Source organism: Pipistrellus hanaki (assembly GCF_964339955.1).
Source record: "Pipistrellus hanaki genome assembly, chromosome: 4".
Lineage (NCBI taxonomy): Eukaryota > Metazoa > Chordata > Mammalia > Chiroptera > Vespertilionidae > Pipistrellus > Pipistrellus hanaki.
The window spans coordinates 83,929,065-83,941,975 of NC_140506.1; the positions used below are offsets into that span (position 1 = coordinate 83,929,065).

General features: G+C 46.2%; 1 protein-coding gene across 6 annotated transcripts in view; it reads right to left on the bottom strand.

Annotated features, from left to right (window-relative positions):
* Positions 1-12,911, bottom strand: part of CIITA (class II major histocompatibility complex transactivator) — a 51,359-nt gene that overhangs the window by 22,236 nt on the left and 16,212 nt on the right. For all 6 annotated transcript variants that reach the window (XR_014794802.1, XM_084881100.1, XM_084881103.1 and 3 more), the window contains exons 2-3: positions 2,459-2,605; positions 2,111-2,206 (exon numbers count right to left, since the gene is read on the bottom strand). Coding sequence is in view for 5 of the 6 variants with exons in the window: in XM_084881100.1 (XP_084737226.1) it covers positions 2,111-2,206; positions 2,459-2,605 (243 nt within the window). In the remaining variant the exon portion in view is untranslated. The remainder of the gene's footprint in view (positions 1-2,110; positions 2,207-2,458; positions 2,606-12,911) is intronic.

The window sequence follows — 12,911 nt, forward strand, 5'->3', positions numbered from 1 at the left end:
CAGTTACTTAACCTCTCGGGGGCCCCTCACTTCATCATCCGTGTCATGAGAATAAATCATGCCTACAACCCAGGAACCGATGGTGAGAAATTAGAGGCTCTGCATTAGAGGCTGAGAGCCTGGCTAATTATACAAAGGAGAATGTGGTTTGGAACAAGTAGGAAGACAGCGATCATGGCAGGAGGTCTGAGGAGAGAGTGGGATGAGGCAGTCAGGGAGGGCTTCTGAGAGGAAGGGATCCTGGTGGCAGGCCTTGAAAGATGGGGCAGAGTCTGAGAGGTGGAGAGTAGGGGCTTTCTGGATATTTGGGGTATGTATGGGAGACTCTGAGAGACAGGTATCTGCAGGAGAAATTTTATGTTGGGAAATTTAGGACTTAATTTTATAGATAATAGGGAGTCATAAAGGCTTCTGAGCTGAGGAATGGAGGAAGGGCAAACATGATGATGATGATGATTATAATGGAGATGATGACTATTAGGGTGGGGTGGTACCTAATACTTATTGAATGCGTACTCTTTGCAAATTCCTTTTCTAACTACTTTACATACATATGTGTATGTATTCAATTCTCCCCAGCCATTCCATGGGGGAAAGTGTGATTATCATTCCCATTTTTTTTACACATATGGAAGCCAACGTGATATTTCAGGATGTCTCAAATGATTGCGTGCCCATGCCAGGGTGTGGCCCTCTAGGAGCAAACCCACAGCCTTGAGGAGCTCAGGCAGTTCCACTTCCTGTGTAGATGCCCCTCAGGAAGAAACCCCCAAATCGTGGTGATGCCCAGGTTCTTTGCTACGGCCTCCTGTTGTGAGGAAGTGTGAGTGCTCTCAGCCCCAACACTTCTGCTTCCTGCAAGTAAATTCCCAGGAAGAAAGGAAGCAGGCAGGCTCTCGGTTCTGTAATTTGAAACCCCTTTCCGTCTTCTACCCTGGTGTGACACCGGACTGTGCCCTGGGAAAGACCAGCCACATTTGTGCTGAGCACAGGCCCCCTGAGTGACGTGCTCCTGGGGTTGCCAGAAAAAGGGCAATTAAGACCAGCTGTGCAGGTTGTTCAGCATACAAGGTGCCCAGCTAAGAGGACAAATGGGAGGCAGGAAATTCAGCCAGCACTTTACATTGTTTAAAATTGATTTTAGGAAGAGGAAGGGAGAGAGAGAAACATCGATGTGAGAAATACCGATTGATTGCCTCCTTCACACACCCCAACCAGGGATCCAACCCGCAACCTGGGCAAGTGCCCTGACCAGGAATCGAACCTGCCATCTTTGGGTGTATGAGACACGACACTACAACCAGCTGAGCTACAGCCAGCTGAGGACGCGGCCAGGGCTCAGCCTGCACTGTAATAGCCAAGCGGTTAACTTTCCGGTAGGGGCTGTGTCTTCCAAAAGAAAGGTTGCCTTTTTCTACCTCAACAAAGTCTCTGTGTGGGATAGTTGTGGCTCCGGTGAGGAGGGATCCTTACCCCAACCAGCTCCCAAACAACAACAATGCAAACACCTCTCCCCAGACTTCCGCCTTTCTGAAAGCCTAGCTCTTTTTAAAGCTGCAACCCAGCCTCTGAGCTTATGCCTTAGCAAACCTTCCCACCCCCGATACTTCCCTGTTCGTGGTTAAGAGTAGGACTCTGAAACAAGAAAGACGTAGGTTAGCATTTCAGACCTGCCCATAACTATCTCTAATGCAGGTTTGGGTAGATTGCTTCACCTCTGAACACCATTTCATTATCTGTAAAATAGAGATACTAATTTTGCCTACTTCCTTTGTTGTAAGGATGCAGCACATCGGGGGATTAGAGTAGTTTGGGCTTAGGAGCTGGCGGGAATGGGAGGAAAGAACAAGAAATAGAAAAGGGTAGAGAAGTGGCAGCAAAGGATGTAAAAGTGAGGTTTTGTTTGCCTGTGGAGGGGCCAGTCTCCCTCACTTTTCTCCATCTTCTTGGAGTCCGCCCTGGAGTCTGTTCTTTAGCCCTTGCCTCACATCCCCCCTTGCTCTGATTTGTGAGAGAGGGGCTGTGGCTCATGGTGAATGGGGGAGACTAACAAAAGAGGAAAAAACCTTGCCCCTTAACTGTCCGTTTTCTGGGTCAGAATATTTCTCACCGATATTGGCATAAGCTTCCCTGGTCTCTTCATCACCTTCTATGTCGCACAACAGCCTGCTGAATTGCTCGCAGTTGATGGTATCCGAGTCAGGTTCTGCAGGGAAATAGGAGAGATCTGGGAAGAGGGCTGGTTGGGGAGGCGGAAGGGAGGAGCGAGCAGGGCTGTGCTGGGAGACTAGGAGACATTCCCAGTGCTAGAGCCAGCCTCGCGCCAGGGACAGGAGCTGTCCACGGTGCTGACCAGAGCTCCGTGGCCAGCGCTTACACTGACTGGTTGCTGTTAATCTCCACTGCAGGCTGAGGGTGGGGAGGGGCTTGAGAGGAACAGAAGGAAGGGACCTCGCACCTGAGCAGAGCTCGATCTCTTCCTCGCCAGCCAGGTCCATCTGGTCATAGAGGTGGTAGAGCTCCAAAGGGTCGGCATTGCTGTTGAGAAGCTCCAGGTATCCTCCTTCCAGAGACCCCAACTCCATGGTGGTACACTGTCCACTGCCTGGAAGGGAGACACACTTGGTCATCTTATCCCAGATGTTGAAAAGATGTAGGGAATTAACATAGTTACCAGCTGAGTTACCTGGTAAAGGCCAGGGTTGGGGTAGCCAAAGAAAGTGTGCAAAAGAGCTCATTCAGCTCCTCTTCTATACTCAGGGCATGGGAAGAGGAAGCCATAATTCCTTCCTTCAAAAAACTTACAATCACACTAGGAAGATGCTCATGATACAGGAGAGGAAACTGGAAAAGTGTAGAGTCAAGACACCTTACACCTGGTAAGCCAGGAGACCCGAGTTCCACATCTTGCACTGCCATAAATGATGACAGCTAGGACAGAGAGCACCTACTATGTGCAAGACCCATAGGCTAGCATATTTATTCCTCACATCAATAACCATACGAGGCAGGTTTTATCACTATCCTGATCTTATACTGTGGCTCTAGGGGAGAATCCTTCCTTGACTCTTCTAGTAAACTAACTAAGTCTCCAAGAGATGAAGTGACTTACATATGGTAACCCAAATCCAAGTGGAACCAGGATTTGGTCTGGGCAGACTGACTCAAGGACCTACATCTAGCTGTAATGCTCTACTGCTGTGGGTGACCTTGAACAATTCTCTGATCCTCTCTGTACCTCAGTTTCCTAATCTGTAAATTGAAGCAGTGGGCAGATTTTCTGTAAGATCTTTCATTATCATTTGTTAAAGGCCATAGAAAGTACCTTAGATCCTACTTCATTTAATCTTTAAGGTAACCTTGGACGTGCGCACACAAAAACTTGTGTACAATGCATAACAGTCAGAATAACAGAAGCAACTTAAATGTCCATAAATGGGTGAATGGGTAAACAGGATGTGGTAAATCCATACAGTGGAATGTTATTCAGCCATAAAAAGAAATAAGTATTAACATATGTTACAACATGGATGAAACTTGAAAACAATCATGCTAAGTAAAAGAAGTCAAACAGAAAGGTCCGCATATCATATGACTCCATTTATATGAAATATGCCAATTAGACAAATCTTTAGAAGCAGATAGTAGATTAGTGGCTAGGATTGGGATAGAGTTGTGTGTGGGGGGCGGATGGGGAGCAACTGTTAATGGTACAGGGTTTCTTTTGGGGAGGATGATGAAAATGTTCTAAAATTGACTGTGCAGAGTATTGCACAACTGTGGATATATACTAAAAAGACCATTGGATTTAAATGGGTGAATTATATCCCAATAAAGTTTTTATTTTTTTCTACTAATTTTATTTTTTAGAGATAGAAGAAGGAGAGAGAGAGAGAGAGAGAGAGAGAGAGAGAGAGAGAGAGAGAGAGAGAGAAACATCTATGTTAGAGAGAGATATTGATTGGTTGTCTTCAATCCAAGTATATGCCCATGACCAGGAATCTAACCTGCGACTCTTTGGTGTGAGGCTGACGCTCTAACAACTGAGAAACACCAGCAGGGCAAAACACTAATCCTGGAAGGTAGGCTAGCTCTGGCCAGCTAAAACCAATTTGAAGCCTCACCTGCGTGGCTCCAATACCCCCACCTGGTCCCAAGTTTAGGTAGTCTACTACTACAACAAACCACTACAAAATGAGCATCTTAAAACAATACAGACTTCTTCTCTCACAGTTCTGTATGCCAGAACTCCAAAATCAAGGTGCTGACAGGGCCCTGGTCCCTCTGGAGGCTCTGGAGGAGAATCCTTCCTTGCCTCTTCTAGCTTCTGGGAACTGATGGCATTCCTTGGCATGTGACCTTTTGGCCAAGCCACTCTAATCTCTGCCTCTGTGGTCACATCACCTCTTTGTGTCTTAAATTTTTTGCCTTTTTCTTACAAGGATATTTGCCATTGGATGTAGGGCCCACCCAGATAATCCAAGATGATCTCCTTTCAAGATTCTTAACCTAATTACATCTGCAAAGGCCCTTATCCAAACCAAGGTCACATTCTCAGGTTCTAGGGATTTGATGTGTTGATATCCTTTTGGGTGCCACCATTCAACCCACATGGGACACAGATACATGTTGGAAGGAATCAGAAAAAGAAGCTTCTTGGAGGAGGTGAGAGAAGAGCTGGCCTTGAAGGGGTGTGGGAGAGCCTTCTGAGGACCCCCACCTGACCCAGAAGAAAGCAGAGTTGAAGTGGGGAAGGACAAAGGGAGGGTAAGATTGTGAGAAAATACACACAGCTCACCATTTCCACGTGCTCTTTTCCTTTCACTCAACAACTCTCACTACAGATGGGAGGTGTGGGGGTTGGGGGTGGGGATCTCAGCACAGACCCAGAAGTCACAGAGAATGGACTTTCCAATCCAACAGAGGGCCCTGGCTAGAATTGCCTGTTTATTATGGGTTAGGCAGTGGTTACAGGAACCCAAACAACAAGTTTGCATCAGGCCCAGCCAGCCGTGACTAGAGGAAGCATAACTGAAAGGCTGAGCTACCGCCCTTTTCCTGGGCCGAGGCAGGGAGGCGGGGAGACAGGGCTGCATCTCTCCCAACACTTGGCCTGAGAGCCCCCAAGAAATCTACCATTTCTCAATGATGGTGAGGAAAGACTTCCCTACCCCAAATCTTGCCTGATGCCTGCCTCCCACTTTCAGTCCATGCTATTGGTTGGGATTCTACTTTGTATCCATCTGCCTCTTTTCCCAGGCAGTTGGACTTAGTGATAGTAACTCAGAACTGACCCCCAGCAATTCCATGAATGCATTGTATAACTTTGGTCAGATTTTCCAATCTTTGTTTTCTCACAGGGCAAAGTGTGAAGCTGAGCCTCACTAATCGACAGACTCAGCTTCTAACTTTGGGCAATATCACTAAATGTAATCAAACACAGGACACTACACTGGCAGAGAGAAAGAAGGCAACCCACCACAACCTGGGCAAGTTTACTGTTTAAACATCTCAAAGCATCAGCCGAGACCGGTTTGGCTCAATGGATAGAGCGTCGGCCTGGGGACTGAAGGGTCCCAGGTTCGATTCCGGTCAAGGGCATGTACCTTGGTTGCGGGCATATCCCCAGTAGGGGGTGTGCAAGAGGCAGCTGATCGATGACTCTCTCTCATCAATGTTTCTGGCTCTCTGGCTCTCTCCCTTCCTCTCTGTTCAAAATCAATAAAATATATTAAAAAATAATAAAATATAAAAAAAGATTCTCTCTCATCATTGATGTTTCCATCTCTATCTCCCTCTCCCCTCCTCTTAGAAAACAATAAAATTATAAACAACAACAACATACAACAACAACAAAAAATCTCAGAGCATCAGTTTCCCCACCTATAAAATGGGGATTATAATCACTGGTAACTCCTAGGGGTTAGGTAAGTTAATTCATGTAATGCCCTTGGAAGGTGACTGGTGTTTAGAAAGCACTTAATGAATGGAAGCTTAGAACAGCATCCAACATATACATGATGAGTGCAATATTATTATTATTACTATCTTATTATAATTCACCTCTTACCTCTGAGGTTGACTAAGGGACTCTTTTTCTTCCACTCCTGCCTGATTCTCCACATTGTCAAGTCAAGATTTCTGTTGTTTTGCCTAAGGAGGCCTCACAGACCTCATAGGAAGAGTGTAATCACTGCCCAGCTGCCAACACCTGTCACCACCACCAAGAAAGTTTTGAAAGAGTGTATGCACCAAAACGGTTTCTGAAATAAAAATTCATTTCTCTCTTCCCTCCCTGGGAAATCGTGTGGCCAGAATGTCATCAGTCAGACCCAAGCAACTTGATGTTCAGTTTATGTAGCTCTTCTTGTGTCAACATAACATCCTCCCAGAAAGAGGGCATATATCTTTGAGGGTCTGAGGAGAAATTGAGAGGGAGAAAGGGGCTTCTCTGTTGCCCCCCCAAAACCTTCAGCACTAGTCTGCACTGCAGTGCAAGAGTATGAGAAGGGGTATGGGGGAGGTGCAATGGTATATGTACACAGATAATAATTTAATTAAAAAATTTTTAAAAAGAGTATGAGAAGGGATACTTCTCTACTTGTTGACTATGAACTTCTCCTCTGGAGGAAGGAACAGAAAATCTCAGAACTGTGTGTCTAGAGACTTGGGTTTGAGTTCCAGCTATACCTTTGATCTTTAAAAAAAATAATTATTATTACACGTGTGTGTGTGTGTGTGTGTGTGTGTGTGTGTTGATTTCAGAGAGGAAGAGAAAGGGAGAGAGAGATAGATAGATAGAAACATCAATGATGAGAGAGAATCATTTTTTTTTTAATAAGTTTTTATTTTTCATATTATTACAAATGTTCCTTCCTCCCCCCCCCCCCCACCATTGCTCTCCTCCACCAGGTTCCCACCCCACCCTCTGCCCTTTCCCCTCTCCCCATTGTCCTCATCCATAGGTGCACAGTTTATGTTCAGTCTCTTCCCACGCCCCCCTCTCCCCTTTTCCCCAAGAATCGTCAGTTCACTCCCCTTCCATACCTCTGATTCTATTATATTCAACAGTTAATATTGTTCATCAGATTTTTTTAATTTCCTTGGTTTTTAGATTCACTTGTTGATAATTACGTATTTGTTGTTCATAATTTTTATCTTTGTTTACTTTCTCTTCTGAAAGAACCCCCTTCAGCAATTCATATAATTCTGGTTTGGTGGTGATGAACTCCTTTAGCTTTTTTTTATTAGTGAAGCTCTTTATCTGGCCTTCGATTCTGAGTGATAGCTTTGCTGGGTAGCTTATTTTTGGCTGTAGGTTCTTGCTATTCATCACCTTGAATATTTCTTGCCATTCCCTTCTGGCCTGCATGGTTTCTGTTGAGAAGTCAGCTGACAATCGTATAGGTGCTCCTTTATAAGTCACTACCTTCTTTGCTCTTGCTTCTTTTAATATTCTCTCTTTATCTTTTGCTCTTGGAATTTTAATAATGATGTGTCTCGGTGTGGTCCTCTTTGGATTCCTTTTGTTTGGAGTTCTGTGCGCTTCCTGGACTTGTAAGTCAAATTCTTTCACCAGGTGGGGGAAGTTTTCTGTCACTATTTCTTTCAGTATGTTTTCGATATCTTGCTCTCTCTCATCTTCTGGAACCCCCATAATTCTGATGTTGGTTCGCTTGAAGTTGTCCCAGAGGTTTCTTACATTATCTTCAATTTTCTGGATTCTCTTGCCTTCTAGCTTCTGTGGAGGAGTGTCTTCTGGCTCTTTATGTTCCAAATCTTTGACTTGATTCTTGCGATCTTCCCTTCTGTTTTTAGGACTCTGTAGAATATTTTTTATTTCAGACAATGTATTCTTTATTTCTTGTTGATCCCTTATCATTTCTTGTTGACTCCTTATTAATTCTAGTTGATCTCTTTTCATATCCTCATAGGCCTTATCCATCTTTTCTAGGAAATTCTTGAAAAACCTTATAAGCGTAGATTTGAACTCTATATCCAGACGCTTTTTGTCCTCCATTTCTTTCGTTTGTGATCTATTTTGTTGTCGCATTTCGCAGTTACAGATGGGACGGGGTTTCAGGGTGGAGCCTGCAGCTTTGGCTTCCGTCAGCCCCGCCCTATGCAGGTCCTTCAGTGCTCGCTGCCGGCGCCTCTGAGAGAAAGGTGCCCTCGATTTTCGCCTGCTGCCAAACAGTCTATGCTCTCCCACAATGAGTCCGGTATTGGGGTTCAGTTCAGTTGGAAGTGGAGTTGGAGGTGGCGTTCACAGCAGTCTGGAGCCCCAGTCTCCTTCCCGTCAGGGCAATCCCGCGGCACAGCCGACCGTCCCTTCTCTGTGCGCAGTGTGCGCGCCTCCGGGACCTCCTTTCTCCGCTACCCCGGGGTTCATTTAATGGCTGCCTTCTGAATGCCCCCCAATGGGGACCAAGCCTGCAACCTGGGCATTCACCCCACCTGGAATCAAATCGAGACTTCCTGGTTCATAGGTTGATGCTCAACCACTGAACCATGCCAGTTGGGCTATCTTTGATCTTGAGTTCATTTCTTTACCTCTCTGAACCCAAGTTTCACCAACTGGGTGTGGGAGTCCTAAAATCTAGAATCCTAAAATGCTAAGGCATTTTAGGATTCTAGATTTCTCATTGTCTTTCCCCTCTCTATTCCCTCAAGGCCCCCTAAGCACCCTCATGACAAGCTGCTTCCGGAGGTGAGACAGTGATAGGAAGCAGGCTCCCAGAGATACTTATTTACCACAACCAGCATCCAATCAGCATCTTTGTGGGTTTCAGGTCAAATGAGTTATGAGTTCCTCTTTATACTTGCACTTCAAATAAACTCAAAGAAACCTCTTGCATGTTTTTTTCTTTCTGTAACACAATGATTTACTGAGCATTTCCTATAAGAAAATCACTGGCTCGGATCTCCAGAGGCCCTAAAGAGTTTTCAAAATATAGTCCCTGCCTAGAAGGGTGTAATGCAGACTCAGATAATATTTTAGAAGAGAGACAAAATATGATCATAATACCGTAGTACAGGGGTTAAAAGGGTGAGCTCTGGGTTCAAACCCCAGTTCCACATTAACTGTGTGAGATCACATGTGTTACCTAGCTTCTCTAGGTTGTGAGGTCTACTGTGCTGGCTTGGCATCGAGTGTCTACCTCATTTGTTTGCTGTGACTCGCCTATAGTGATACATCAGGACATGCTACTAGGATGTAAGCTCCACCATGAAAACAGCAAGTTGTCACTTGACACTGTACAACTGGCAAAAACCGGAAAGCTGGGCAGTGCTTTCAAATGGGTTGGTGGAAACAGGCTGGTGTGACCATTCCAGAGAAGAACTGGACCACACAGCATATCTAAGGATGTGTAGACCCCACAACCCAGCAATTCAGTTCTTGGGTCTGTGCAGCTCCAAGAACTAGTCCCATAGCTCTACAAGGACACACATCTGAGGATACTCACCACTGTGCTATGAGTGGTGACAGGCAGTTGGAGGCCACCTGTCATCCCTTGCTGTGGGAGGGACAGGAAAAAGTAGCCACCACAACCCATGCAGGATGGTGCAGTGATTAGAAGCAGCAGACCAAATGCACACAGAGCAACACGGGTGGACTATAATAACACAGTACAGAGTTAAACAAACAAACAAACAAACAAACAAACAAAAAACCACACAGGATGAACTCAGGTAGCCCAGTTCTAGACATGCAGAATGACAACACATATTTTACAAGAACACATGCAAAGAGGATGAAGAAGGTAAAGGGGGTTAAATATATGGTGATGGAAGGAGACTAGACTTTTGGTAGTGAGTTTCCAATGCAGTATGCAGATGATGCATTGTAAAATTATACACTTGAAAATTCTATAATGTTATTAACCAATGCCACCCTAATAAATTTAAAAGAAAGGACACATATAAACAAAGGGGTGCACATTGAATGCGCTGGAATGGGTGGCAGAAAGGGAAGAGGGAAACTGAGAGTTGCCTTATGTGAACCAAAGAGCACAGACTGCTATGAAGTGAGGTGGGCAGTTAGCAAGGTTGAAAGGCTCCTGAAGTTTACAAGAAACAAAGCAAAGTCAAATACGATGGAAGCTTCATGGGGTGTGGCTCCCCAACAGAGCCTGCCACCTGTAGATGCTGGAAAAGGAACACCTGCACTCTTGAGACCCCGTAGGGACAATCTGGGCCCAAGAGCCTGCAATTCTGGGGGGAGGAGATGAGAATGGTCAGGACTTGGAGAAGGACAGGGGAAGGCAGGGCCACATTCAGAGGCGAAATCCCCAGCAGTCTGGCCTGCTGTCTGCCAGCCCAGCGTGGGCACCGCAGAAAAATGAGAAACTTGGTCTCACTCAAGACTTTCACTTCCTAGAGGAACTTGAGGAAGTCACAAGAGACAGAAGGGAAACTTTGATATGTGATGTGGCAACGCTGAGGGAATTATGGGGCTGGTGGTTCTGGTCTCTTCTTTTCCAGGTGGGGAGATCAGAAGAGGTGTGTGCATGCAAGTGTGTGCATGTGTGTGAGCATGTACTAGGGAACAGCAGGACAGGAGAGGTCTGGAAACACGGCTGTTGGTTAGCTCTGGCACTCCACTCTAACTTCAGGCTCTTATGCCATAGGGAGCTTGACTTGGAATATGACTCAAAAATGAGGGCTGAGTCAGGCCCATAAGCCTAGGTATTTTGTCGCCTAAGGCAACTTGAGTATGTTTATGGGTATCTTAGTTACCCTTGCAACGTCTCCATATAGAGTGCACAATTGTTGCCAAAGTTCCCACAACTCCCTATTGCCATCTGCCTGACCCCATTTTGCACTATTATGGTCATTCAGGCATTTGGCTTTGCAACCCTTGTCTTTTTTAATTTTTTTATTTTATTGATTTTTTACAGAGAGGAAGGGAGGGAGATAGAGAGCTAGAAACATCTATCAGCTGCCTCCCGCATACCCTTGACTGGGGATGTGCCACAACCAAGGTACATGCCCTTGACCAAAATCGAACCCGGGTCCCTTCAGTCTGTAGGCCAACGCTCTATCTACTGAGCCAAACTGGTTTCAGCTGCAACCCTTGTTTTAGAGACCCTCTAAGGTTCCTTCTGTCTCTGACCTGCTAGAAAGATGATGGCTTGGAATGGTGGGTGATTGGGGCAGGAAGAGGCAGGATTATACTCTGTTCTGCCCCACAATGGAACTGGGATGCACAGGAAAGTCTATTCCAACAGAAGGTTTTGGAGGCTACTGGCCCTGCACATCCACACAGTCAATTCCACAAAGGGGAGGAGCAGGAAGCATGGCAGTTACGGCATCTAGGATGGTAGGTGTGTCTTTCCAGCTCTGATGCCCGCTTGGACTGAAAGGAGGTTAAGAGATAAGCTGTCTGGGAACTGTGAGGCATGGAGTTCCATTGGATCTCAGTGGACCCCCTTACCCCTCCTTCCTCCCCCAGTTTCAGCACCCTCAAGTATCTTGGCATTTCAATCACAGCTCCCCAGCCCCTGTGCACTGAACAAAGGGGCCTCAGAGAAGGAAAGCCAAAAATGGAAGCATGATTGGCTCCAGGCCCTATTCACAGGGCTTCTCAGCAGTTGGAGTGAGGGGGGAGGGAGTGCACAGGAATGGCCATAGAGATGGCTGAGTTTACAATAGACTAAGGATGGCATCAAGGTAGGGACTTGATGAGACCTGGGATTTTGGCCCTGCTCTGCATCTAATGGGCTGGGTGACACTAGGTGAGCGCTTTCCCTCTCTGGTCTCCAGTGCCTTCATCTGTTAAGTAAGAATGTCACTTTAGAGCAGTGGCTTTCAAAGGAAATTGAAAGGAGCCCGAAACTCAGAACAGGTGATGAGGGAGCTGTTTGGTTCAAGGGGTTGGGGGACCCTGAACCTCCCCTCCTATAAGGGGGCTGTGCAGGGTACAGTTAAAACCACAACTTCAAGGGACGGTTTAGGCCTTGGCCTCAGGATACTCTCTGACTTGACAATTTACACTTGTGTGGCGGATACCGTGGTGACAACACAGTTAGTAACGATTGCTGAGGGCAAGTGGTTCAAGCTCACAGCTCAAGCTCTCTCAAAATAGTCCAAAGTCACACCCTTCTCTAGGGGTAGCCCATGTGTGATGATTGGTGGCGGTGGCCTGCAAAGATCTGGTCTCTGCCTCAATGTGAGATAACCCTATAATCTGTGCCAGATTCGGCACTCCCCCTGGGATTGGCTGAGACCTTTGTTATAACTGGATTGTAACCCAACACCTCCCGCTGCCCAGTCCTGCTTCCTGCCTTTCCTCTTGGGTCTCCCCCACCAACCATGACCTCTCTCAAATTAAACCTCCCACGTGCAGATCTCCATCTCCTAGTTTGCTTCCCAGGGAGCCCCACCCAAGACAACTCCGCTCTGGTTTTTCCCAAGTGGAGTCTGGAAATCATAAAGAACCCCACAATTGGTCCAATTAGCATGGTTCAAAGGTTGAATGTCAACTGGGCTTTATCCCCAGTGCGGGATGTGCAGGAGGCAGCTGATTGATGATTATCTCATCATTGATGTTTCTCTCTCTCTCTCTCCCCCTCTCCCTTCCTCTCGAAATTAATTAAAAAAAATTTTTTTACATATAAAGAACCTCACAGATAGCCCCATAGAGACCACTACTGAGAGCTCAGGTAAGCCACCAATCTCTCTGGACCCCCAATGAAGGAATCCACCTCATCACAACTTGGGGAATCTTAGAACTCAAACAAGACCACCTTGGTTTGTGCATGTGTCTGTAAGTGGTACAGTTATTGGGGATGGGAGGCTGGTGGGCCTGGGACAAAAAGGGAGGAGACATACTATAAGAGATGCAGCCAGGGGCAGAGGGGTGCCTGCAGTGCTAGTGCAGAAGGTAATCCTCCTCCCAGCTACCTGGT